At 37.0% G+C, this 26,686-nt stretch overlaps 3 protein-coding genes across 4 annotated transcripts; 2 read left to right on the top strand and 1 right to left on the bottom strand.

The window, feature by feature from the left end:
• The first annotated feature begins 2,863 nt into the window (after positions 1 to 2,863).
• On the top strand, positions 2,864 to 6,883 carry LOC147853350 (Acyl-CoA N-acyltransferases (NAT) superfamily protein). 2 transcript variants are annotated; one of them, XM_087332990.1, is made up of 8 exons: positions 2,864 to 2,887; positions 3,008 to 3,104; positions 3,267 to 3,357; positions 5,802 to 5,934; positions 6,039 to 6,108; positions 6,202 to 6,262; positions 6,343 to 6,468; positions 6,611 to 6,883. In XM_087332990.1, the coding sequence occupies exons 2-7, from the start codon at positions 3,027 to 3,029 to the stop codon at positions 6,432 to 6,434; spliced, it is 525 nt and encodes a 174-aa protein (XP_087189116.1). In that variant the 5' UTR covers positions 2,864 to 2,887; positions 3,008 to 3,026; the 3' UTR covers positions 6,435 to 6,468; positions 6,611 to 6,883. The 2 variants fall into 2 exon arrangements, with proteins under 2 accessions (XP_087189116.1, XP_087189115.1); XM_087332989.1 differs by lacking the exon at positions 2,864 to 2,887 and having other exon boundaries at positions 2,939 to 3,104.
• Positions 6,884 to 8,027: 1,144 nt separating this feature from the next.
• Positions 8,028 to 12,832, top strand: LOC147853351 (pentatricopeptide repeat-containing protein At3g03580-like). Its single transcript, XM_087332986.1, has one exon. It carries the CDS (start codon positions 8,806 to 8,808, stop codon positions 12,628 to 12,630), a length of 3,825 nt encoding a protein of 1,274 aa, XP_087189112.1. The 5' UTR covers positions 8,028 to 8,805; the 3' UTR covers positions 12,631 to 12,832.
• Positions 12,833 to 14,344: 1,512 nt separating this feature from the next.
• On the bottom strand, positions 14,345 to 23,483 carry LOC147853352 (uncharacterized). The gene is made up of 9 exons (XM_087332991.1): positions 23,298 to 23,483; positions 22,188 to 22,907; positions 20,002 to 20,183; positions 19,647 to 19,758; positions 18,217 to 18,321; positions 17,911 to 18,015; positions 15,910 to 16,077; positions 15,278 to 15,517; positions 14,345 to 14,927 (listed from the first exon to the last, which is right to left on the bottom strand). Exons 1-9 carry the CDS (start codon positions 23,349 to 23,351, stop codon positions 14,715 to 14,717), a joined length of 1,899 nt encoding a protein of 632 aa, XP_087189117.1. The 5' UTR covers positions 23,352 to 23,483; the 3' UTR covers positions 14,345 to 14,714.
• Between the last annotated feature and the right edge of the window lie 3,203 nt (positions 23,484 to 26,686).

A 26,686-nucleotide genomic window follows, 5' to 3' on the forward strand; every position in this document is an offset into this window, starting at 1 on the left:
TAACGTGAAAATGTATTTCTTGACCGTGTCTTACAAGGTCCCTGAATTGAAATGTAAAGAATATGATTTTGGAGAGTCATTTTTGGCTTGGCCAAGATTTCTGGTTGGACGCTCTTTAGGTCTTTATTGCATTTTCATTTCAATTAGAAAGGACATAGATTTTTTATTTGCTCGTAGTGTGAAAAACTCAAACTATGTAAATATGAGCATATAGAGAATCAACAAGAAACATATCTTATTAGAATTGGCATAAATATCAGATTTTTTTATTATTGATAGGGGAACATAGTCTAAAGAGTGATTAGTTGAAAAATGGTATCCAATCCATGGTAGATACTCGGCATAAAAAACTTCGAATAACGTTAATCAACCATGTCTGGAACCATAGATACTAGCAAAACAATTAAGAAATAAATTTGCTTGGTAAAGGACTATGAAAAGGGATGAAGCTATGGTTGAATCCTCCACAAGGCAATATATCTATAACCACATCATGAAGAATCATGACTACTGCCATTGGAAGCATTGTAAGGAACCAAAAGCTTTGTTTGATAATATGAATGATTGCCAACGAAGAGATCACTTTGTTTATGTAGGTTGGTATGGCATTTAACTTTTCCCCAATGAGGTTGTTTTACTGACATATAGTTTCTACTTCATGATCTTTTTCCATGTGAGGGAGGACAACATTGTTAAACGACCTTTTCATGTTTTGGATGGTGTTGACAAATTCAATAACTCTCTATTCAATGTTACGCAAGGTTCTATGGTAACTTCTAGTTTGAAAAGAGAAACTAATATGAATGTTATGTAGGCTACTAGTTTGGTCAAGAGGAAGAAACCTACAAAATCATAGTTATGCATGATTATCTCAACAATTTGATCCTCCAATATACCACCTTCAACAAATCTCATTTGCCAAACCTCTTAGCTACTTGGCGCATAACAGACATCCAATTCAATGCTTTGACTTTCAACACCAAGACATTCAACTTAAGTAGCAATGTTGAGCATTACAAATACATTCCATGATCTTAGCACGAGCGTGGACATTGTCATGTGCATTTTTTCTCTTTCACATTTTCATTATTGATGTTTTCAAAGTTAGTATGTTTTCATATTAAAGAGTATAATATTAATACTTAGTTTTACAAAATTGACTTGGAAAAGAGATAGTCCAAAGTGAGAGTAGAACCTTGCTATTGTCTTATCATGTTTACTCTAATTGTTGTCTCAAATTAAAATTATGAAGATTTTTTTTTTATATAATTAACACAACATTGAATTGATGCTCAAATGTTGAACCCAAAACCTTAATGCTATAAAGTTATTTAGAATATTTGATTATGTTTTCTTGTCATTGATGTAGTAGTCTAGGTTGAAAATAGGTTCCAATAAGCACACTTTTCATGGCTTTATAGGAACTCTAAGCTTTTCGCAAGGCTTCACAATTGAGTGCCATTAGCAAATGCCATCATATGTTTATTCATGAAAATTCGATCCTTTAACTTTTTAGGGATTGTTAGATGATGAACGTGACAAGCTCATGCTATGTATGTGACGCAAACCCCTCCCATTTGCTCGTGATTATTTGCTCCAATGTGTATGCGTGACTTGTACCAAACAATGTTCATGTTTCAATGCACTCTTTCTTCTCTTCTGGAACTTATATAAAAGAGTAAACAACATAATTATTCCATCCAAGTAAATCACCCACTTAATAAACAAAAGTTACTTTTTCAGGTACAACAAACCTGGTATAGAGGCTTGTCGAAGATCAACCACATCAGGTGTTTCAACACAAGTGGGAGTATTGCAAAATTAAATAACCACAAAGCTCCAAAATTCACCATGAAGCAAAAGCAACATATAATAATATGAAGTGAGGAATGATCAAAAGAAGAATATTACGTTGAGATACTATCTACAAATGTGATTCCAGCATCACGTTCCTCTTGTTCTAGCTCTTCTTCTTCCTCCTCTTCCAAGTCCCCCCAATGCTTCGACCTATCTATAAATTCTACCTATGAAAAGGAAAAGCATATAAAAAATGAAGGATTATGCACATCGAAACATAATAAACTAAATATGGTCTACAAGACATACATCATACAGACCTCTCTAGCTCATGCTGGCGGATACCAAAGACATCACCATATAGAGGTTGTCGAAACTATATATTCAACGCAAACCATATCAAATGAAGCCCACATGTTCGCTACTGTTTTAATTTGCTTCTATGTAGGAATGCAATCAATTGTCTTCTCTGTTTTTCCCCTTCCTTGCTCAAGAATAAAGCATATAAAAAATGAAGGATTATGCACATCGAAACATAATAAACTAAATATGGTCTACAGGACATACATCATATAGACCTCTCTAGCTCATGCTGGCGGATACCAAAGACATCACCATATAGAGGTTGTCGAAACTATATATTCAACGCAAACCAGATCAAATGAGGCCCACATGTTCGCTACTGTTTCAATTTGCTTCCGTGTAGGAATGCAATCAACTAGTTGTCTTCTCTATTTTTCCCCTTCCTTGCTCACGATGAATGAAATTCCAATGTTCAATTTTCTCCTCCCACACCATACATAGTTTATATATATATATATGGGTCACCAGAGGGTTACTTGGGCCAAAGAGAAAGAACCTGGTTAGCCGAGTTTACCGATCCAATGGAGATTTACAATGGTTACACACATACAGACATATCTTTATGAGCCAAGGAATGGACACATACATAAAAGAGAAACAGAGTAAGAGCAAAAAAACAGAGTGAAAGAGAAACAGAGAAAGAGAGAAAAAAACAGAGTGAAAGAGAAACAGAGTAAGAGGAAAAAAAAGAGTGAAAGAGAAACAGAGTAAGAGAGAAAAAAACAGAGTGAAAGAGAAACAGAGTAAGAGAGAAAAAAAAACAGAGTGAAAGAGATTCAGAGGAACAGAGTTAGAAGAAAAAAACAGAGTGAAAGAGAAACAGAGTAAGAGGAAAAAAAAAACAGAGTGAGAGAGAAGTGCAGAGGATGACAACAATTCGTCGCTTCTGCTGCGAGGATCTGCTCAGATTTAGCTCAGTCAATCTCGACCATCTCACTGAAACTGTAAGGCTTTTATTCCCTAATTCCTATCAGAAAGAGAGATTTTCATTGGTTTGATGCATTTTTTTCTGTTTCTTTTCTTTTTGTATGATATCTGATCTTGCATCCAGAAACAAACAATTCTTTTCTGGGTTTCCTTTGTTTTTTTTTCCTGTTCTGTTGCAGTTCAATATGTCTTTCTATCTCACATACTTGGCGAGATGGCCGGACTTCTTCCATGTTGCCGAAGGTCCAGGAGGGAGCATCATGGGCTACAGTAAGCAAATTCCTTCTTGTTTTAAGAAACAGAAAGAAAAAAGGAACTCCAAAACGACTTTGCTTGTTTATTCATTTCCTCCTAATGCTCCCCAAAAGTTTCATTATTTCTACCAATTGTCTTGGCCAACCCCCTCTATACAGAGAGGATGATAAAGTAGAGAGACATAGCCAATGGGGTATGATTGAGATGTCCGTTTCAACTGTTCAGTGATTTGATGTCATTACTTTGATACACTGATGTGGCAAGTAGTTTAGAAGAAGTGATATATTGTGGAAAAAAGATGTGTGAAACTAAGGAGTTGAACCCATGACCTTGTGTTGATAGTCTAAATAGCTGACTACAGGCACACCTATTTCGTTCATTCTACAGTTCAACTTATAATGGAGAATTTATGTTTTTTAAAAATAGCAGCATCCACTGTTACGGAGGGTCGTCTATTTTAAAGGTATTTACAAGGAAGACATCTCCATGTTCTCCTTTTGTAGGTCCATGCCATCCTTTTTTATGTTTCCATGTCCAAGTGTATCAATTTAAAGAGAATGAAGAGATTTAAGAGATACATTTTGCATGCACTGCTATAATACACAAGAGGCCAGTATTATAGTAAGCCTAAAAACGGGAACCTTATCTCCAGCCACAAAATAATGCAATGCCATCCTTTTTTATGTTTCCATGTCCAAGTGTATCAATTTAAAGAGAATGAAGAGATTTAAGAGATACATTTTGCATGCACTGCTATAATACACAAGAGGCCAGTATTATAGTAAGCCTAAAAACGGGAACCTTATCTCCAGCCACAAAATAATGCAATGCCATCCTTTTTTATGTTTCCATGTCCAAGTGTATCAATTTAAAGAGAATGAAGAGATTTAAGAGATACATTTTGCATGCACTGCTATAATACACAAGAGGCCAGTATTATAGTAAGCCTAAAAACGGGAACCTTATCTCCAGCCACAAAATAATGCAATGCCATCCTTTTTTATGTTTCCATGTCCAAGTGTATCAATTTAAAGAGAATGAAGAGATTTAAGAGATACATTTTGCATGCACTGCTATAATACACAAGAGGCCAGTATTATAGTAAGCCTAAAAACGGGAACCTTATCTCCAGCCACAAAATAATGCAATGCCATCCTTTTTTATGTTTCCATGTCCAAGTGTATCAATTTAAAGAGAATGAAGAGATTTAAGAGATACATTTTGCATGCACTGCTATAATACACAAGAGGCCAGTATTATAGTAAGCCTAAAAACGGGAACCTTATCTCCAGCCACAAAATAATGCAATGCCATCCTTTTTTATGTTTCCATGTCCAAGTGTATCAATTTAAAGAGAATGAAGAGATTTAAGAGATACATTTTGCATGCACTGCTATAATACACAAGAGGCCAGTATTATAGTAAGCCTAAAAACGGGAACCTTATCTCCAGCCACAAAATAATGCAATGCCATCCTTTTTTATGTTTCCATGTCCAAGTGTATCAATTTAAAGAGAATGAAGAGATTTAAGAGATACATTTTGCATGCACTGCTATAATACACAAGAGGCCAGTATTATAGTAAGCCTAAAAACGGGAACCTTATCTCCAGCCACAAAATAATGCAATGCCATCCTTTTTTATGTTTCCATGTCCAAGTGTATCAATTTAAAGAGAATGAAGAGATTTAAGAGATACATTTTGCATGCACTGCTATAATACACAAGAGGCCAGTATTATAGTAAGCCTAAAAACGGGAACCTTATCTCCAGCCACAAAATAATGCAATGCCATCCTTTTTTATGTTTCCATGTCCAAGTGTATCAATTTAAAGAGAATGAAGAGATTTAAGAGATACATTTTGCATGCACTGCTATAATACACAAGAGGCCAGTATTATAGTAAGCCTAAAAACGGGAACCTTATCTCCAGCCACAAAATAATGCAATGCCATCCTTTTTTATGTTTCCATGTCCAAGTGTATCAATTTAAAGAGAATGAAGAGATTTAAGAGATACATTTTGCATGCACTGCTATAATACACAAGAGGCCAGTATTATAGTAAGCCTAAAAACGGGAACCTTATCTCCAGCCACAAAATAATGCAAGTGACCTTGATTGCTCACTGTGCTAAATTCTTCAAGGTGGTAACTACTATTGTATTTGAATGAGGACATATGCCTGCGAGAGTTCTGAGATCTCTTATGGAGTTATAATTGGTATCATCGAAGAATACATGAATAATTTGTAGTATCCTAATGTCCTCTAAGCTAGACTAGGTTGCTAATAGTCCAGAGGCATTGATGAATCAATCCTTCAGAACATGTTATTGGATTGAATATTTTGAAATCAATGGCATTGGCAAAGTTTCCTCGACCACTTACGAAGAAAGGAATTGTTGAAAGATCTGCCTTGCATTAGAACCATGGGTTAATTGGACTTTTTTCTGTGGTGTGTAGTTATGGGAAAAGTTGAAGGGGAACGGGAGTCATGGCATGGTCATGTTACAGCTGTTACTGTAGCACCAGAGTACCGAAGACAACAACTTGCAAAGAAGTTAATGAACATTCTAGAAAACATCAGTGAGAAGACGTAGGTTCTGTTATGTTTTAAAGGGTATTACTCTCTTTTGTCGGGCCACAATCTTATTGTGTCTGGATCGAGAGGTAATGAATGTGCTTTATTACATGTTACAGGTATAATGCATTCTTTGTCGATTTGTTTGTGAGAGCTTCAAATGCTCCAGCAATAAAGATGTATGAGAAGGTTAGTAACTCTGGATCGTCAATTTCCAAACCTGATGTTTCTTAATGAATACTAATGGAGAGAGTGTACGTATCCTCATGGCCATATTTGTAGCTCGGATATGTAATTTATCGCCGTGTTTTGCGATATTATTCAGGTGACGAAGATGGTTTAGGTGAGTATTGAAAATGTGCTGCATTTGAATCGTAAGGCTTTCATAAATTTCATTGTTGATGGGCATATGCGTATTGACAGATATGAGGAAAGCACTCCCGAGGGATGTCAACAAGAAATCCATTATACCTTTGCAGAAGCCTGTCACCCCTGAAGAGTTGGAATATGATTAGCTTTCCTTTTGACACTGCTAAAGGTTAATGACAGGTTTTTCTTTGAAGTTTTTTTTAGCATTTATTGTTATGAGAGGCTATTGGTTTCAAACCACAATTGAGGTGAAACCATTTCGAGAGAGGGCATTATATTTGTGTATTTACAACTAAACCCAATTTTTCTTTGTTTGTTTCAGGAAGTTAGTAAGCGCCGGATGATTGGGTTTAAGGAGTTTCTGATATGCTGCCTGTATTGGCTTCTCTAATAAGAAGAATAGCATTGCATGTTTGTTAGATGATAGGGAAGAGAGGGAGGCCGGGACCTCTGGTGATGTTAAGATTCATATTTGGAATCTCCGGAAGCAAAATGTAGTCTACTCTCTGAGTCTGTCTTTGAGCTGTATTGAATAATACATCATTTTCAACAGTGATAGAAGAATGATATGGAATGTGTCTCAATTCTTGATCAATCTGTTCGCCAATGGTATTGATTGTATTCAGCTGTATCTTTGCTAAGATTTGGAGAGCTATTTACTTGAGAGTTGCACAGCAGTCATTGCACCTGTTGAAAGTCAAGATTGGAGCATGTAATTCCCAGTCAGTCATGCATCAGGCCTCACATCTCGTGTTCAGGTATTAGATTTATATAGTAAATGTAAAGAAGTGGCTCATATCATGCTTCCATATACCAAGCTGGTGCAAAGTTATCCTCTTGATTATTAATAGCTGTTGAACATGAACGGCAATGATCGGATGTGTAGACATGCATGAGATTTATTCAATGAATTTGACTTAAATTTGCAAGTTTTGCCATGTCTTTCCACACAACATGGCATTTCTCCTGACTTACATCTCTGATACTATTACATGATTAAGATTGATTCATTGAATTGGGCTTAAACTGTGAAGTTTTGGGCGTGTCTTTCTACAAACACGGCATTTCTTGTGACATATACCTCTGGTGTGATGCCCTCCGTTTTATAGACTATCTCATGTGTAGTAGAAGATCTTTGATGATTAAAGCAATACTTGTTTTGAATTACTTGATGCATTGAAAATGCAACAATGTTGAAGCTACCCATATGATTGTAAGGATTACAAACTTTTAAGTTCTCGAATGCTTTGACATATTCATGAGAAAATACCAACTAGTCTAGTCCATATACACAATAGATTAAAAAATCAAAGCAAGACTTAAATCCTTGAAGTTTGATATCCCCTAGGATTGAAACAAGCCAATTCTACATGAAGTCCATGAGATGCACAAGTAGTTGAAGTACCTGTTTCAACATTTAAAATAAAATCTTCCAAATGATTGAAGATCTATAGTATGGTATCATATTTGTCATACCTACGGTTTTAATGCCCTTTAAAGTTATCCAAGAGGGCATAACGAGAGGGTGATTGATAAGGTTCATGTGTACATAAGGTTAATATTCAGATATAAACATGCGTACTGGTGGATAAACAACAATCACACCCACAATTCCAAGTTAATTGCAATCATAAAGGGAAAGTTAGTGAGACAAACCAAAAACTACATTGTCATCACAACACAATGATAAAAATGAAAATGTATGTTGGAATTTTGAAAGGCTCAATATGATTTTTTTTCTGAAGTTTCCATCAGCAAAATCTTCTGCTTTGAACTGAAGGTCGATCAAACAAATTAACATCAGTATGGACATCAAGAATCATTAACTCTGGAAGTTAAGCTATTCTTGCATTCAAATCTATGTATAGACCAATTCTGCAACCACCAAATTTGGCACATATGATATTGCTGCTCTCTACTAACTAATAGTGTGCGTAACATATGATATATACCGTGAGATACAATGGTGATTTACGACCGACATCTTTGGCGTAACACAAATGTATTGTTAGACGCTGAAATGTGGGCGTAGAAATGATGTAATAATATACTCCTCTGTTTCTATTGCCTTCATTGATACCCTGGTCTGGAAACAGAGCATCACTGCAATGGTTGTGAATGAAATGATGGAGATCATGAAAAGCCTAGATGAAGTTCCTCCGGGAAAGATTGTGGGATCCAGAAGAATACTTGGAAATCATCCCCCATGGCTGTGGGAGACAGAAAATCTTACCACACATCTGAGAATACCCTATTTTACATCAAGCAAAGCAAGGAACCAAGATGTATTCTGTTTTTTGTCTTGTTTTGAAAGTCATGTGATGTAATGTTCCCCCACCTTTTCTCTGCTGGCATTTCAGTCATCTTGCCTAAGGTGCAATAAACACGGAAAAAGCTTAAAGATAACACTTCACAATGTGCAACATTTGTGTGCCCATACTGTAGAAACAGGGGCAGTTTCACATGTCTCTTTGTGTATTTTTGTTCTCCAGATATTTGTGGATGTGGGATTCATAAATGATGCTTACTACATCTTCGAATCGATTGTTGTATCAATCCGAGCTTTCATGGGATTCTCTTATTACAAGCTATATCAAAAGTGGAAATACAGAGAAAGCTTTTGCACTCTATGGAGAACAGCAGAAGGATGTGTCTGTGTCTATTAGCGGACATACATATGTGGCATTGCTTCAAGCTTGTGGAAAATGCCAGGATTTAAAGAGAGGTCTTGAAATACACGATAAGGTGGACGTATTAGGATTGCTGAAAAGCGATATTTTTATTGGGAATTCATTGATTGATATGTATGCAAAGTGTGGGTCTCTTGAGAAAGCACAACAAGTGTTTGATACACTGCTTGTTCGGGACGTGGTGTCTTGGACTTCATTGATTTCAGGATATTCTGAACATGGCCATGGGGAAGAGGCACTCAACTACTTTAAACGCATGCGAGTTGAAGCTATGTCTCCAAATTCAGTTACGATTCTTTGCATTTTGAAAGCATGTGTCAGCATTGGAGCGGTGGACAAAGGTGAAGCAATACATGCTGAGGTTGAAGGGAGTATTTTGTATGGAAGAGATCTGGCAGTTTGGAACACCTTGATTGATATGTACATCAAATGTGGATTACTTTCTAAAGCATGCATATTGTTTGACAGCCTTTCGGTCCATAATGTTGTGTCATGGACCACACTTATATCTGGATACACTGATAATGGTCTTGGTGAAGAAGCACTCAAGTGTTTTGAACAAATGCAAATGGAGGGTATCTTTCCAGATGTCTTCACCTTTGCTTGCAGTTTTAAAGCTTGTGCTAGTGTAGGAGCTGTAAGGAAAGGAGAAGAAATTCATGTTAGCCTTGGAGAAAAAGGTTTGGAAAGAGACATTTTCCTTTGCAATGCATTGATTGACATGTATGCGAAAAATGGGTACTTCACAAATGCACAGGACTTGCTTTACAAGATTCAGGTTCCTGAAGTTGTTTCATGGACTACTTTGATCTCAGGATATGCTGAGTGTGGCCTTGGAGATCAAGCACTTAATTGTTTTGAGCAGATGCAATTTGAGGGTGTTCTTCCAAATAGTGCCACTTTTTGTGGTAGCTTACAAGCATGTTGCCACATGAGAAACATTAACACAATTCAAAGAATTCATGCAAAGATTGCATGGTTGGGTATTTTGGACAAGGACATTGTTATTCTTAACACATTGCTTGGTACATATATTAAATGCAAATCCCTCATAGAAGCACAGAAAGTCTTTGAAAGGACACGTGTTCGAGATGTAGTTATATGGACAACACTTGTGGCAGGATATATAGAATATGGGGATGGGAATAGAGCACTACAATGTTTGGAGCAGATGCAACATGATGATATCACTCCAGACATTGTTACATTAGTCTTCAGTTTGAAAGCGTGTGGCTGCCTAGGAGATCAAAAGAAGATTGAAATTTGTCATAGTGAGATGGTGGAAAAGGGACTGGACCAGGAAGTTGTTGCAGCAAGCACATTGGTGGATATCTATGCGAAATGTGGTTTGGTTGTGGAAGCACAGGATATCTTTGAGAAGCTTCCTTTCCAAGGTATCGCCTCATGGAACGCCTTGATTGGAGGATATGCTGAACAAGGGGATGGTGAAAAAGCTCTTGAATATTATGATCGAATGGTACTTTTAGGAGTTCCACCAGATTCTTACACAATAGTTTCCAGCCTAAAAGCTTGTTCTGATATAGGATACTTAGACAAAGGTAGAGAAATACACGCGGAGATCATGAAGAAGGGGTATATGGAAAATAGTGGAATCAGCAACATGCTAGTTGATTTTTATGGCCAATGTGGTTTAGTCTACATTGCACAGAAAATCTTTGACAAGTTTCGATTCAAAGACATTGTATCATGGAATGCACTAATTACAGCATATGCTGAATTCGGACATGCTGAAGAAGCACTTGCATGTCTTAGGAAGATGCAACTCGGTGGCATTACCCCAAATGCCATCACATATACTAGCATCTTGAAAGTTTGTGTTAACATAGGATTCACAGAAAGTGCCAAAGAAATTCATGATGAAATAGAGAAGGAAGGGTTATTGGAAAAAGACATTTTTATTGGCAATAGCTTAGTTGATATGTATGCGAAATGTGGTTTGCTCGCGAAGGCAAAGCAAGTATTTAATAAACTCCCTGAATTGAGTGTTGTCTCATGGACAGCGTTAATTGCAGGGTATTCTGAACACGAGCATTGTGAGGATGCACTGAAATGTTTCCAAGAGATGCAACTTCATGGCATTTCCCCTAATTCTGTCACATTTATTTGTAGCTTAAAAGCATGTGGTAATCTACGAGCTATAGGACAAGGTCAAGAAATACATTCTCAAATCACAAGCAAGGGGCTTTTAGAAAAAAATCTTGTGATTGGCAATGGTTTGATAGATATGTATGCTAAATGTGCCTGTCTTGTAGAGGCATATGAAGTGTTTGACAAGCTTCTAGTCCGAAATGTCATCTCATGGACTGCACTTATTGCAGCATGTGTCGAGTGTGGCCATGATGATGAAGCACTGAAGTGTTTTGAAAAGATGCGACAACATGGTGTTTCACCTGATGCTTCAACATTTATTTACTGTTTAAGAGCTTGTGGAAGTATAGGAGCCAAGTTCAGAGGCCTTGAAATACATGCTGAAATTGAAAGAATGGGCTTGCAAGATCAGATCCTTGTTTCTTTGGTTGATATGTATGCCAAATGTGGTAGGCTTGCCATGGCACAGCAAGTATTCAGCAAACTTTCAGTAAGAAATCCGGCATCGTGGAATGCGTTAATTGCAGGGTTTGCAGAGCACGGCGATGCTCAGGAAGTGTTGCGATGCATAGGGACAATGTGGCTTGAGGACATCTTTCCGAATGCTAAAACGTTTGTTCATGGTTTGAAAGCATGTCAGATTGTACAAGACATGGGCAGTGGTCGGGTATTACACGCCGAGATTGAAGGTGAAACCTTAATGGCAGGAGATCTTATTGGAAACTCTTTAATTGAAATGTACACCAGTTGCGGTGCACTTGAAGATGCACAAGAGGTTTTTAATCACCTTCCCACTCACGATGTTGTTTCATGGACCGTGTTAATCTCTGCTTACACTGAACATGAAAATGGTGTTGAAGCATTGAAGTGTTTCTCAGAAATGCAAACTGATGGTGTCCCCCCAGATCTCATTACGTTTGTTTGCACATTAAAAGCTTGCGGTGATGTTGGAGCAAAAGAGAAGGGGCTAGAATTACATGCTGAGATAGAAAGGAAAGGCTTTTCCCGACAAAATTTGTCAGTGTGCAATACTCTGGTGAATATGTATGCCAAATGTGGTTTGATTCTTGAAGCACGAAAAATGTTTGAAAGCCTTAATGTTCGTGATGTAGTTTCTTGGAATGCATTAATGACAGGATATGTGGAGTTGGGAGATAGTGAGACTGTTTTCCAATCTTTTGATACAATGCTACAGCAAGGTTTTAAGCCAGATGAAGTCACACTCCTTGTTATTCTCAATGCATGCCGCCACATGGGTCTCTTTGATAAGTACCAGAGTTATTTAGAGTCGATGAGCCAAAGTTACGGAATTGACCCAACTGTCAAACATGTTACTGGGATGGTTGATTCACTTTGCCACTCTGGCCAATTAGATGTTGCAGTCGAGATTATTGAGAGAATGCCATCACGTCCAAATCTTGTGATGTGGCGGTCTGTGTTAAGTATGTGTAAGCGGTGGGGAAATTCCACAATTGGGAGAGAAGCTTTCGATAAAACTATTTGTCTTGGCATAAATAATTCCATTGATTACCCCTTGACATAAAGTTAAAATCTGATTTGTTTAGTGGCAACATCATTCATACAAACTTGAACACTAGGGAAATACCAAGAGAGCAGCTTTAAATAAAACACAATGTCTTAGCATAACTAACTTGGCTGATACCCCGTTGGTACAAAACTGAAATCTAATACCTTTGATACAGAAACTAAACACTGGGAAAATACAACAATTGAGAAAGCTTTTGATAAAACCATGTCATGACGTAATTAAGTCAGTTGATTACAGAAACTTAACACTGGGAAAATACAACAATTGAGAAAGCTTTTGATAAAACCATGTCTTGACATAATTAATTCAGTTGATTACCCCTTAATAAAAAACTAAAATCTGTTGTGTTTAGTATGTTATCTTTGTTACAATGCATACACAAGTAATCTCCAAATGACGAGTAATTGAACTACAAGAGAGTGACGATATAGGAAGCTACCAAATTGAGTGGTATATATACATATATATGCGCACTAACTTTGAAAGGAGGTATTATGCAAGATGTTAACTTGTACAGGTTAAGATATTACACACGCATATGCACACACAATCTTTGAAAGGGGATATTAAATAAGGTGTCTGTGGATGGTGGCTCCCTTTTCCCATATCCCACATTAAAAGGTTGGGAAGAAAGGGTGGGAGTCTTCTATTATAAATTGAACTCCCCTCCCTTAGGTTTATGAATCTCATTCCAAACTCATCTATAGATAATAGTTTGGTCTTGTTTCTTCTTCTTTTATAATATTTCTGAGAGAAATATTAATCTTGGTAATGTCTGAGGACGTAGGCAAAATTAGTTGAACATTGTTAAATTTCTGGTGTCTTTGTTTCTCACTTTTTTTTTCTTGCGTTTATTTAATAGCTTTATTTTGGTTAAATATGTTCTGCTTACGCAACAGTGTCAAAAGTTTATTTGGATAGGATGGGCTAAATTTGCAGTATGTGAACATCCTTTGAGCAGTAATAAATCATTTATGGAACCGCAACAGTGTCAAAAGTTCATTTGGATAGGATGAGCTAAATTTGCAGTATGTGAACATCCTTTGAGCAGTAATAAATCATTTATGGAACCGCAACAGTGTCAAAAATTTATTTGGATAGGATGGGCTAAATTTGCAGTATGTGAACATTCTTTGAACAGTAATAAATCATTTATGGAACCGTCTTGCACCCCAGAACTCATAAACTAATGGTTTCATTTGCAAGTATGATCTAATGTCAATCAACAGAGTAGGCATGCTTAGTTCATTGCATATACTAATTGGTGGTGGTGGGTGTTAGGTGGCTTAAATATTGGGTGGTGCTTAGGAATAATGCTGCAGTGATAACCACACATCGTGTTCAGAACATTCTTCTGTCTTTCATAATTCATGTACAAATTATTTCAGGTGATGAGTGGCCGTGTCTGATTTCATTTTCAATATTCTCATTACCCATCTGCATTTTTCTGTTCTCCGTCAATTTCAACCATCTTCTCTGAAGCCCTTGGTTTTTGGAGATGTGCTTAGCCTTTCAAAGGTTACTAGTACATTTCCCTCAACATAAAATGTAGACTACGCATGGGTTATTCTTGAATTTCTGAAAACTTGGGGGTTCTGGTAATCTAGAAAATACTCGAGACTGTGTGCACTAGTGGATATTCTCTCTAATTCTCTTTTTCAATGTCCTGATTGTGTGGCAGCAGAAAACCATCTCTGAAGAATGAGAATTTTGACAAATAAAATAATGGCTTTTAGTAGTGAATATTTCAAACAAACTATGCTCTTCAGGCATATTAAAGGATACAGATTTCGCAGAGGACAGGGAGATGAGTGTTTTGGGCCACTCATTTTTTTATTGTTAGCCTGGATTTACAGATTTACTTAAAATATAGGAAAACTGTTATATGCATGCATCTCCCCCCAGATTACAGCTCACCCTCAACTGAATCACTTTGTGAGGCTAGAATCATTACAAAATTGTGCCACCCTTAGAAATGCTGATAAAAATAAAGACAATCACCAGATTGACCCTATTGCATGATACATGGAACAAGTATGTCCATGTCATCATTGAATGATACAAGAGATCATAAAAATCTAGTCCTCACCCCCAGAGTAAATAGCATCATCCGTACTATAATCAGGATATGTCACTCGATATCTTAACGAGCTTGATGACCGTGGAATGCGTCGACTTTTTGAGGAAATGCTTCTGTGAGGATTATGAACCTTCTTTTGCATCAACTGATCAAATCGAAACACTTCCTGTTTTTGAATAGCTGCAAGCTCTCGTATCACATTTTTGTGCCTCTGTGAGTCATCAATCATATAATGAGTGTTACATTTATATTAGGGAAAACTCCCACATGCCCCACATTTCTTTATTTTTCGAGTGAACCTTACTTATTTTGTATCACCTAATGCCCTTCATCAACCCCTAAACTTCTCAAATAGCACATACAAATGATGAGTTCGGGGTAGAAGGGAATATGGAGAGGATGAAAACTTAGGAGCATTTGAGGATATAAAGAAAAACTTGGCTGTATTTTGAAGTGTTTTTCATTTCCTAGTAGTTAATTTTGGTGTGTTCTTGCCCCACAATGAGATTGCCCATTTCATAATATAATGTATTATTACCAGGAAAAAGATAAAAGGCATGCCTGGTGAATGCTGTGGAGATCCATTTTCCTACTTTTTGCAATGTCATCACGGGATCTTGCTGTCTTCTGCAGAAAATTGTTCATCTCATTTTGATGCTTTAAACGCATGGCATGGTCTTTGCTGACAAATTCTGCATTATACGATGCTACTGCTGCCTGCAGCTCAGCTTGTTCCATTCTATCAGCATTCAGTTTTATTTCTTGGGCTTCCAAATATTTACCCTGTTTCCCAAGGCATGCCTGCCAAAACAAAAGAAACACAAAGTTCAAATAAATATGGCTAGGTTGCGCTAACTATTGAGTATCAATATTACCTTTCTGAAATAACCATGAAAAAATTCTAAATCTTTGGTTGACTCTTTTCTATTACTTTTACACTTTTATGCAGATTGTTAAAACCTATAATCTGATCATACCCACTGAACAAATCTATGGATTTTTATGTCATTTTTTAAAGGTTCATCAAGGGTGCTTATAGAGGTAGAAAGTTTTTACAAATTTGACTTAATGATCCTATTGAAAAACATTTCTTCTTTCTTTTCAATGCTTAATTAAATATTTTTGTTCTTTATGCAGATCTTTCCATAGATAAACATCATTTCCTTTCCTATACAAAAATGAGACCAAGCTACCTGTATCCGTCTTTGTATTAAAAGTTCGGTAGACCACTGTGCCTTTACACGAGTTTTCGAAGCCCAACTTTCCTTCAAATGTTGAAGTTCTGTAATGTGCTTCTGCTTTACACGTTGAGCTTGGTCCACAATCTCCTTTTGAAAACTCTTTAATCGCTCATCCCATAACTGCATGCCAATTACCTCATATTCTAGTAAGTACACAAGAACATTACAACAAAGAAATTTTAATAATGATATTCTACATTAACTTATCACAATCTAGTTATAGATCATGCATAACAATCGGCAATGGTTCGGTTTGAACTGAACCGAACCGTGAAACCGCAACTAAATGGTTTAAATGGTTCGGTCTGATTCAATTCAAGTTTTAAAAACGGTTTGGTTTCGGTTTGGTTTAGTGGGTGCAAACAGTTCAGTTCGGTTTGGTTAAAACGGTTTCATGGTTTTAAATTTTTTAAATTTTTTTTAAACAACTTTTTCATTTTAAAGCCTAATTCTCACATTTTAGGAAAAATCTTTAAAATTTCAAAAAATTAAAATTTTAAAATTTAAAATTTGAATTTTGACCTAAGTTGAAAACTGGAACTGAACCACGAAACCGTGGTTTTAGCGGCTTAATGGTTTAACGTTTTCGTGGTTCGGTTTGGTTCGGTTCAAGTTTCAAAAATATTTAACGGTTCGGTTTGGACACTCTCGAACTGAACCATTGCCGATTTTAATCATGAGCTTTATATGGAGAGTAACGGAGTGTGTTGCATTCTATCTTCCAAACCAGTTTTCTATATCTTGCATCCAACTGGAACACAACATTTTGCTTTTAAGTCTCTTTTCGGCCTTTTGCTTGCATCCTAAGCAATGCTAGGAAGTCAATGTGAGGAACTTTTTTGAACCTTAAGCATGTATTCAACAACCCATTCCATGGCTACATATCAATGGGAAGTGGTTCCGTCTCAAGAAGTAGGAGGGTATATGGATGTAGAGAAAGGAGAGAAATCAAATTAGAATTTTTATTTTTATCATATGAGGCCAATTTCGACCTATGAGACCAAATCAACAAATCATCTTGTATGTGACACTTTCCACACAGAGAGAGAGAGATGTTAATGACTTTCCAGAGGCCAACATGGCCTATAAGATCAAACAAGAGATTACAAACCAAAATAAATGTTACCAAGTTGTCTTGATGACATAAGTGCCAACCGTGAGTACCTTCCTTTAGGGAGCACCCAAAGACGTTGGATACACATCACTGATCGGAATAATGCCTCGGTGATTATAAGGGCTGCTCCCATCTCTGCTCGATTATATCATGGGGCACTGATGCTTTACTCCTAATCATGTGGGCAATCATTGACACAAAAGGTCTCTCTAAATCTTTCCAGTAATTTGCCTTGTTAAGCTCGGTCCCCATGTTTCTACTCCATAGAGATGAGTTAGTGTCACAAGTGTGTCAAATAGCCACAATTTAGTTTGTGGCTCTTGGAACTGCAAATGTGCACATTGTCTAGAGACCACCAGGGGTTGCATATCCACAAGAAAGTCGGGCACAAGCAGCCTCTTGTAACTAGAACCTAGGCCCTATAAATGTTGCCCCTAGGTATGTGTAGGAGCATGTATATTGTACATTTTCCTCCCCCATGAACAATTCTGGTTCTGATCTTGTTACCCATGCTTTGGAGGCTAAACTCTAACTAAGGGACACTACACTGCCCATTATATATTCCGCTTCAAATACCAAACAACATAACAAAGGGGACGGGCACATATTCCGCTTCAAGCCTATTTGGAGGGGCATTACTATGTATATATGGAACCATTAACACATGGATACAAGATAAGCGAAAAGTAATCAGAACTGCCCAAATGATAACAGTTTATATAAACTTATGAAAAGTTTAGTTCAACAAATGCCTACTAATGCAAAATCATGATCCGTAAATTTTAAGTCTTCTATTTGACATAATCAGAGAGCCGATAAATTCATACAAATGCCATTACCTTAGTCCTTTCTTGGAGTTCTTCTTTGTATGCTTTTTCTGCTTGCTCCCGTTCTTGAGCATGTCTTTCCATCATGGTTGCCCTTCTCTTGTTAGCTTCAAACAGCTGAAACCCATGAAATCATGCATTATTATGAAGAAAAATGGAGAATAATCCCCTCTGCAATAACCATTTCTAAACCCTTTATGTGGGGGCAGGGGTGATTGACACTTCCTATCAAATTCTTGATCATTTGATATTGAAGGAAATGCAAGTGAATGTGTACATATATACTCTAATCGTTACGGGTGTGCAACAAACGCATACCTTCAACTCAAGAAGACGTTGTGCTGCCGCATCTGCAGCCAGATAGTTGCCTTTCTTTGCAGATGTTCGTCGATGATTGTCGATCTCCTTCATCATTTCATAAACCTGTGTTATAGATGAATTAAAGTCAGCATTACCAACCTGTCAGTTGACAAAAATTTCCCAATTTGCACTACTAAAATTCCATCGTAGATAATGTAACCGTATAATCATAAAATATGATGTCTTACATGAATTATTTTATTGATTAGGAAAAGATGATGAAACCTCTAAATAAATCTTAAATTGGATGCATGTCAGATGATGAAAAGACAGACAAATGGGAATCTATTTCAGAAAAGGCAAGTTTCTACAAAGGTTAGCATATAGAATCATGCAAACATGCATGTACATAAATGGATTCATAGGACCAGAATATTCAGTGATTCATAAAAATGTAAGAGGTGGATGTCTCGTCACACAAGACAGAATATAATCCCCTAATAATATCATAAACAAGTTTGCTAATGTTTTTAATGGTTTCATGATGAGTGTTACACGTTGGAGATGAAGACAAATGTTATTGTGCTCACGACGCCAAACACAAATCCAAAATGACCAACTTTTCATAGACAACACTAAAGTCTAAGGACTAACTCAGACAATACACTATTGTGTACTGAAGAACAATAGAAAACTAGATATTGCACTCAGTTTTGTTATCTTCTCATATTTAATGATAGTACAAGTTACACTCAGATGCATGGATCAATCAAACTACAATTCATTAAATATCTTCCATGATCTTTTGTTATATAGGCCCAAAAATAGGTTGCATATCTCCGGCTCAAGTTTGGGCCATCAAAAGGCCTGCTGTCATTGCTTATTTGTCGTACTGCTAAAAAAACACCTCACATTGTAGGCATGTCAATGGCACACTTTAAATAAGTTGTAAACAAAAAACTATATTAAGTATCACAACAGCGGCTGGGTTTCAAATTCTTTTGACAGTATCTTGTAAGAACCAGAATACTCTAGGCTTACACATTTCAGGTATATGTGTACAAGAGAGTGAGTGAATGAATGAGAAAGAAACAGAATGATGTCAAAGATGAAAAATAATAATTTAAAAGACAAATACATACACAATGATTCATCTCAAGAAGCATAACTTTTTATCAATTACCAAGAACTGCCAATAGGTCTTCTGACAAACTACAGCTAATGGAAACTCTATAAATGTTCTATCATCTACGCATGATATAATTGAGAACTTCCATATATGATTGACTTAAGACATCCATGTGTCATGTACCTGATCTCATGATAAATTCGGCAAATTATCTCTCAAAAGGTATTTTAATTAGCGTCCAGAAACAATGAATTAAGCATTACAATTATAACAGCTCTAGCATCAATGATCCCCCAAATACTTTGGATAGTTTACCTACCTGTGGCTCCAACTCTGGATAAACATCTTCTGGGTGTGTTCTTCGGGTTGGGCTTCTTTGATATCCCTTCCCTGTGTTAGGTGAAATGCTCTTTGCCCTTGCCTCGGCACATCTAGCAGGAGAAAACCTAGAAAACAATCTCCCATTATTAAAAAGTAGCAAATTGTTTGAATACAGAATGAGCTGTTATTTATTACCTATTAAAAACAGCTAATGTAAGAAAGAGCCCAAATATCTCAGCATAATATAGCACAAAGCATATCGCTAGTTCACATTTCAGCATGTATTCTACACAAAATTTTGAGTTTCATGGATGTAAATTGCTTCTGTAAGGAAACTATGCTCCTAGAGGTACCTTGGATTAAAAACGGGGGGATATCTTGCTTCTTTTCGTTCAATTTGCATACCAAGATCGTGAAGTAAATGCCATCTCACTATATCTCCTGGTTTATAATCTACATCTATCCTTTGTAATAATTCAACAAGATCACGAGGTGGGGGAACCATAAACCTGGCTGACTCCAGAATCTCTGGAAGCTTTCCATCACAAACCATTTATTGCTGACATGTATTAGGTTTCTTTATTTTTTCATGAAGAGGTGTTACTAATATTATAATCACACTTTTACCTAGTTATGTGAATAGCTTAGCAATTTTTACATAGTTACGCTTCAAGCTAAGGAAAAGACAAAATTACTCAAATTTTCAGTAAGGCTGGTTTCATAAAAATCTGAATGTAGCACACATTTAAGTTCCTTACCACTCAAGGAAAATGTGTACAAGTTTATTTCACATAATGATTGTGATTCATAAAACACCTTACATTGAGAATCACTCATGTTTAACAATATCTTTTACTACTATATCCGCTTCAGTCTACATCCTCCTCCTTGCATCATCATTATAAGGTCATAAATGGCAATGGCTTCATTGATCCCTTCTCAGAATTCTATGAACAAATGCATTTTTGTGCATCATAATTGCAATTCATGAAACATTATAAACTGAGAAACATGATGCGTACTTATGTGTACCAATACTTCTTCTATTGCAGGTCACATGGATTTCAAAGGAAAATAACTACATCCTTATCATTGCATCACTAGATGATCATAAATGGCATTCGCTTCACCAATCACTTCTCCAACCCTGATGAGATAGTCTTATTATTTGTTGCTGAGGCACTAATCATACTTGTTACCAGGCCTCCCACATTACATCCATCTACTTGCAAGGAAAATAACATTCTCCATTTAGGGTGTCTGTATAGTGTACCAAGATAATTGGTATTTTATGGATTCTGGCTTCCAGAAAGAATTTCAGTAGAGTTCGCAAACTACAGTCTTCACTAAATAAAGAGTTCAATGTGATCAAAAGATATCCCAGTTAAAGGGAAATTTGCATCGTGTCAGTATATGGTCCAGTTATGTCACTCTAAACTCCATTTGATCAAATGCTAGATCCCTCATAAATTGAATAAATATATATATATATCCCTACCCTAAATTACACTACCATAGACAGAATATGGAAAGCATGATAAGAAAACTACCTGTGCAGCAACCTTGATCAGTAGGTGGATAATTACATCAATCACTTCATGGTAGAAAATTTCATATGGATGGGAAACAATAGTCCATCATATGTCCTCAAAGCCATGGTCAAACATTTAAGCTTGGGGTTCATAGCCTCTCAATCCAAGAAAACAAACATGAGCAATCAAGACCTAATCCCTGGAAGAAGCATGCAGGATATTTGACAAGACAAACAGTTACGATTGATCACAAGTCACATCCCTTCAAAGGTTCATCCCAGTGTTCCACAGCACTAAAATCAAAACCACATCACATCATAAGTTCATATCCAGCCTAGGCTATTGTGCATAATCATAAATATGTGTAACTATAGCCAAAGAGGATGGACTGCATTTTTGCAGATATCATTGACGATCATTCACCTTGTACGCATTGAAACATGCTAACAAGCCATGACATTAAACAAACAGTTTATAGGACTGGTTTTTCTAATATAAGTAAGTATCCCTAATGCATTTCGGTTCTGTCAAGTTTTCTGGAGGTTTTTTCGAAAAGTGAATATTGCTGGATGAAAACTCGATAATATTAGCCTTGCACTCTAAAAGAGGAGTTTTCTCATCCCCATCTTCCACAACTAGAAGCACTAGAATCCAAACTATATCAAATCATAAGCTGATAACCAACCTAAACTATTAAACACAATCATAAAAGGCATGTTGCTAAAGTAGCTACAGATCAGTACAGACATCCACTGCATTGCTGCAGATGTCATTAATGATCATTCATCATGTGAGCATTGAATTATGATTGCACGCCATAATGTTAAACCAACCATTTTAGGTAGGGATTTTCTGAGTTGAATAGGTATGTCAATACATTTTAAATTTGTCAAGTACTTTGGGTTTTTTTCTCAAACCTCATTACTGCTGGCTTAAATATTCCTAGTCAGTATGTGATCATAAAATATGGTCCTAAATCATAAAGAATAGAACTCCAAAAGGCCTACCAGAGATAAAGAGACTCCTTCCTTTCCATCTTTGCTTTCTTTGAAGTTATTGTATGTGGCCTTCAATGTAGCCATATGGTCAAACTTAGAGGGTGCAATTGAAGCTGTAACACAAAATGCCCACGACGACAAAGGAGTTTCGAGACTCCCATCTGTAGAGCTTTGACATATATCTCTAGTTGAGGTTGCTTTAGAACCATCCCTTGCATATTTTGTGTTACTAGATGCACGCATACGTTGTGTCGGAGCATCAATATCTGGGCTGCCACTTCTATAGCTTAATTGCAGAATTCTTTCTCTGGAGGAATTTTCATCTGAGAGAGCCCTCTTTAAGTCAGATTCATTGTCAAGGGTAGAGAGATTTCCACCATGTTTACCATTGTGTCCATGCTTTTCAGGGCTTCTTGATGAATCGTTTCTTTCACGAGGAGAACCTACTTGTTCAACGTCATGTGAATGGTTTTCATGCCTTTTCGATGTCACACTGCTTTCGTAAGATGAGCCTGTCTTTTCCTCCTCATGAATACAATTTTCTTGCCTTGTCATAGATGTCTCTTTGGTTTTAGCAGAAGCACTTCCATGTTCATCATCATGTTTATGTTTTCCATGCCTTGTAGAAGTATCCCTGGTTGCATGAGAGGCAGAAATAGCTTCATCTTTGGGTTTCTTTGAGCTATCTCTGAGTTCAGAAGCTTGTACTCCATCATGTGAATTGGCCCCCTGTGAAATCACAGATCGATTTCAGCATGAGGCTATCTACAATGCATTTCATAATATACAGATGACTAGTGTCATCATAATTTTAGGATGCAATTACAGAGACAAATTTTTGAGGCACTCATGTTTGTTTGAATAATTCGGAGAAAATTGTTTTCGGTTAACCAGATGTTGCTGTTTCTATTACATTCAGGATACATTCTACATATGTCCACTATGTACTAATGTTATATCCATAATTTAACCCATGGTACACACATGATGCATGCGGATCATATCCATGATACATTCATTATATACTCATCATGCATTCATGAATGCCAACTGCATCCACATCAGATGCATCGTTTCTTGAATTTAGTCGGGAAAGAAATGATTCTTGAATCCACTTACATGATGCTGTTGTTTAGCAACTCCTCCAGCAACGTCACCATGTTTCTTTTCCATGAAAGAAATGATGGTCTACTGTATACACGGGCCCTTCTGGAGTGTCAGGGTGGAAGGGGTGGTAATAGAAAATTACGTCAGACTCAGAACTTGAAATGGGTGTGCAGAAGAAGAGAACAAATAAACAAAAAAAACAAGAAGAAGAAGAGAGAAGCCTATTCTACACAAGATTTCATCAAAAGGAAAAGGTTCGGATTAAGATGAATAAGGAAGCAGAATAATGTACCCTCACAAGCCACAGTGTCGTTGATGCTTCTGCATCTGCTTCTGCATCCATGCCTGGCGCAGAAGAGAAGGAGGAGGGGAGCAAGAGATGGATGAAGAGGAGGAACAGAGGAAAGCCATGAAAACGCCCAACTGAAACCCCTTGTGACCCAAAAACTTTGCACTAATTGCAAAAATAGCCCTTCCTTTTCTCAGTATTCTATTTCAATGCTTTTGTTAGTCGATCGGTCGATCAATTGACCAATCAGTTAGTCGATCGATCAATTAACCCGACACTCAGCCTATCTGTCGATCGATCAATTGACCAATCAGTCAGCCGATCGGTCGATGGATCAATTGACCAAGAAGTCAGTCGATCGATCGATCAGTTGACCAGTCAGTTGGTTGATCGATGGATCAATTGACCAAGAAGTCGGTCGATCGATTGATCGATCAATTGACCAATCAGTCAACCGATCGGTCGATGGATCAATTGACCAAGAAGTCGATTGATCGATCGATCGATTAGTTGGTCAATCGATTGATCCATCAATTGGTTGGAGGGCCACCCATTTAGACAATTATGTAATACTAGTTCAATCAATCTGTTGGTCTTGTTGGCAAGTCACCCACATAGACAACTCTATCATACCAAGTCAACCAATTATTTCATTGATTGTTAGACAATTGATCAATTGGTTGGTTGGTTGGTTGGTTGGATTAGCAAGCCATCGACAAAAGACAACTCTATAGTACTAGAAAACATCACCTCCACAATGCCATATGTCAGTATGGATTTGTCTGTCATCACTATATGTGCGTATGTGTGTACTTCAATATAGCTTGACCAGGAAAAACTTGATGTTTAGTTGAACTTGAAAGGAGTTTCTCCTACCAATTGTTGACTCGATTTGACGTGTGAAAGGATGGGTCTTTCGAAGTGCAAACATTTGTGATCTCACTGTCATGCTCCCTTAACTTGCTATCTATCACGTGTGCATTTTCTTGAACACTACAATAAGCAATATATGCACCATTGTGGCAAGCTGTAAATTGCAAGCAACAAAGCCACCAATAGATAGAACATTTAAAAGCCACTCTCAACATAATAGAGCTGCATCAAAATGAACATCCTTCAAACTCACTGTTATCACCATGACTTATTAATGCAAATAAGAAGTGTTGTTTTTCTTTTTAAAATTGAAGGCTATGTTTGCAATTAGAGTGGATGATGAAATTGCCATTCATTTTGGGCTTAATGAAACATGCAATGTAGCGTCAATCTCAATATGGTATATGGTTGAAGGATGTAAGTGTTTTTTTTATGAAATCCCATTCCATTTCTCAAAGATGGGCCTATAAGCTACTCCTAGTATGGGGTTCCCATAAAAGTAGTGTAAGTTTTTTCTAATATAAGTATCTCTCTTTCCTTGTAAAAGTAGCGTTGAATTAAACGCCAATACAAGAAACCCTTATTGTCTCCCCCACAATAACAAAGATCTTATGGCAACATAAACCCTCAAAGATGTTGCAAGACTAGAGGAAGTACTTAGGGTTCTTAATTCTTGTTCTTCATGTTCTCAAGCATACCTTCAGACTAATTCGCTAGTGAGCACCGTTACACGTCGGTGGATTTAAAGAAGGGGTTCGACAAACTCGCACGCCGATCATTGAAAAGGAGGACGAAGTGGCCTGAGTATACTACTCCGATTTGAGGCATTGAAGCTATTGGAGGTTGTCACAGTCTTGGCGGCCCACTTGACTCACACCTTCATTAGAAACTCATTTGGCTCCCAAACTTTCATTTCCATTTAAACTTATTAATTAATGGTTATTTGCCAATCATCCATTGTATCACTTCTCGTTACCACCACTATACCTATTCACTATGAACATTTTGTAACCCTATTTATATTGGGTTTTTCTTTCTTAATCTAGCATTTTTCGACCTACAAAGTGGCCCCTTTCTAGCTTAATACTGTGAAAATCCTATGTAATCTCGTGTCTCTTGTGCTAATCACGTATTTTGGTCTTAACCTCACGTGTTAATCGTTGTTCGACTCGTCACTCCCTTCGACTCCGAGGAGCCATCGACTCTAGGTAGCTGTCAACTCTGAAGAGCCTTTAACTCCCAGGAGCTTTCAACTCACCTAACACTCACACCATTGTAGTCCTTGTATTCTCCCTAGTCTAAGACCATTGTGGTCCCACTCGAGTAGCACACGTGCGCACGTTTACGTGACACCACCATACATTGGGATCAAATTTCACTAGTGTAACCAAATTACTCGAACATGACCAATTTATTTATTTGAGGATATGTGAGACATGCCAAGGCTTCACGGTGAGATTTGTATGGAGATCCAAAGAGAAACAGAGTCACTGAGAAACATGGTCAGTAACAAGAGTGACAAAACTTCATGATTACATCCTAAGAAGGAATTGTTAAAACACAAACAGAGCCCACCATGAGATTCAATACCAAGAGTGTAATGGTGAGATTTCTATGGCGATTCAATATAGAGACAGAGAGAAACAAGTTAGTGACAAAGTGACAGACATTTAAAAAATCATAATTGTATCTAACAATCGGCAACGGTTTGGTTTGAGAGGGTCAAAACCGAACCCTTTAAAATTTTAGAAACCTGAACCGAACCGATCCACGAAACCGTTAAACCGAACCATAAAAAATAAATCAAATTGTTAAGCCATTAAATTGGTAAAACTGCGGTTTCATGGTTCAGTTTCAGTTTTCAGCTTAGGTCAAAATTTAAAATTTAAAGATTTTCCTAAAATGTGAGAATAAGGTATGAAAATGAAAAGATTGTTTAAAAATAATTTGTTAAATTAAAAAACAAATCATTAAACCGTTAAAACCACGATTTTAAACTATCGAAACTGAACCGAACCGTTAAAAAAAACCCGAATCTGAACCGAACCGTTTACACCGTCAAGGCGCGGTTTCACGGATCGGTTTGGTTCGAACCGAACCGTTGCCGAATGTTAATTCCATCCTAAGTGGGAATTGTTAACACACAAATTACAGCCCACCATGAGATTCAATTCCGACAGTGTAATGGGTGAGATTCCTGTGGAGATTCAATATAGACAGAGAAACAGAGTCAGTGACA

The sequence above is a fragment of the Azolla caroliniana genome, unplaced genomic scaffold (assembly GCF_043228905.1).
Source record: "Azolla caroliniana isolate FFs.n. ecotype wild unplaced genomic scaffold, voAzoCaro1.0.p SCAF_17, whole genome shotgun sequence".
In the NCBI taxonomy this organism is placed as follows: domain Eukaryota; kingdom Viridiplantae; phylum Streptophyta; class Polypodiopsida; order Salviniales; family Salviniaceae; genus Azolla; species Azolla caroliniana.

Coding starts and splice junctions, on each gene's coding strand:
- LOC147853351 (XM_087332986.1), top strand. CDS start 8,806: ATGATGCTTACTACATCTTCGAATCGATTGTTGTATCAATCCGAGCTT.
- LOC147853350 (XM_087332990.1), top strand. CDS start 3,027: ATGACAACAATTCGTCGCTTCTGCTGCGAGGATCTGCTCAGATTTAGC. Junction 5,935..6,038: donor GAAAACATCAGTGAGAAGAC/GTAGGTTCTGTT, acceptor TACATGTTACAG/GTATAATGCATTCTTTGTCG. Junction 6,109..6,201: donor CAATAAAGATGTATGAGAAG/GTTAGTAACTCT, acceptor CCATATTTGTAG/CTCGGATATGTAATTTATCG.
- LOC147853352 (XM_087332991.1), bottom strand. CDS start 23,351: ATGGAAAAGAAACATGGTGACGTTGCTGGAGGAGTTGCTAAACAACAG. Junction 22,908..23,297: donor TTGCTAAACAACAGCATCAT/GTAAGTGGATTC, acceptor GTGATTTCACAG/GGGGCCAATTCACATGATGG. Junction 20,184..22,187: donor AAGGAGTCTCTTTATCTCTG/GTAGGCCTTTTG, acceptor TGTGATGGAAAG/CTTCCAGAGATTCTGGAGTC.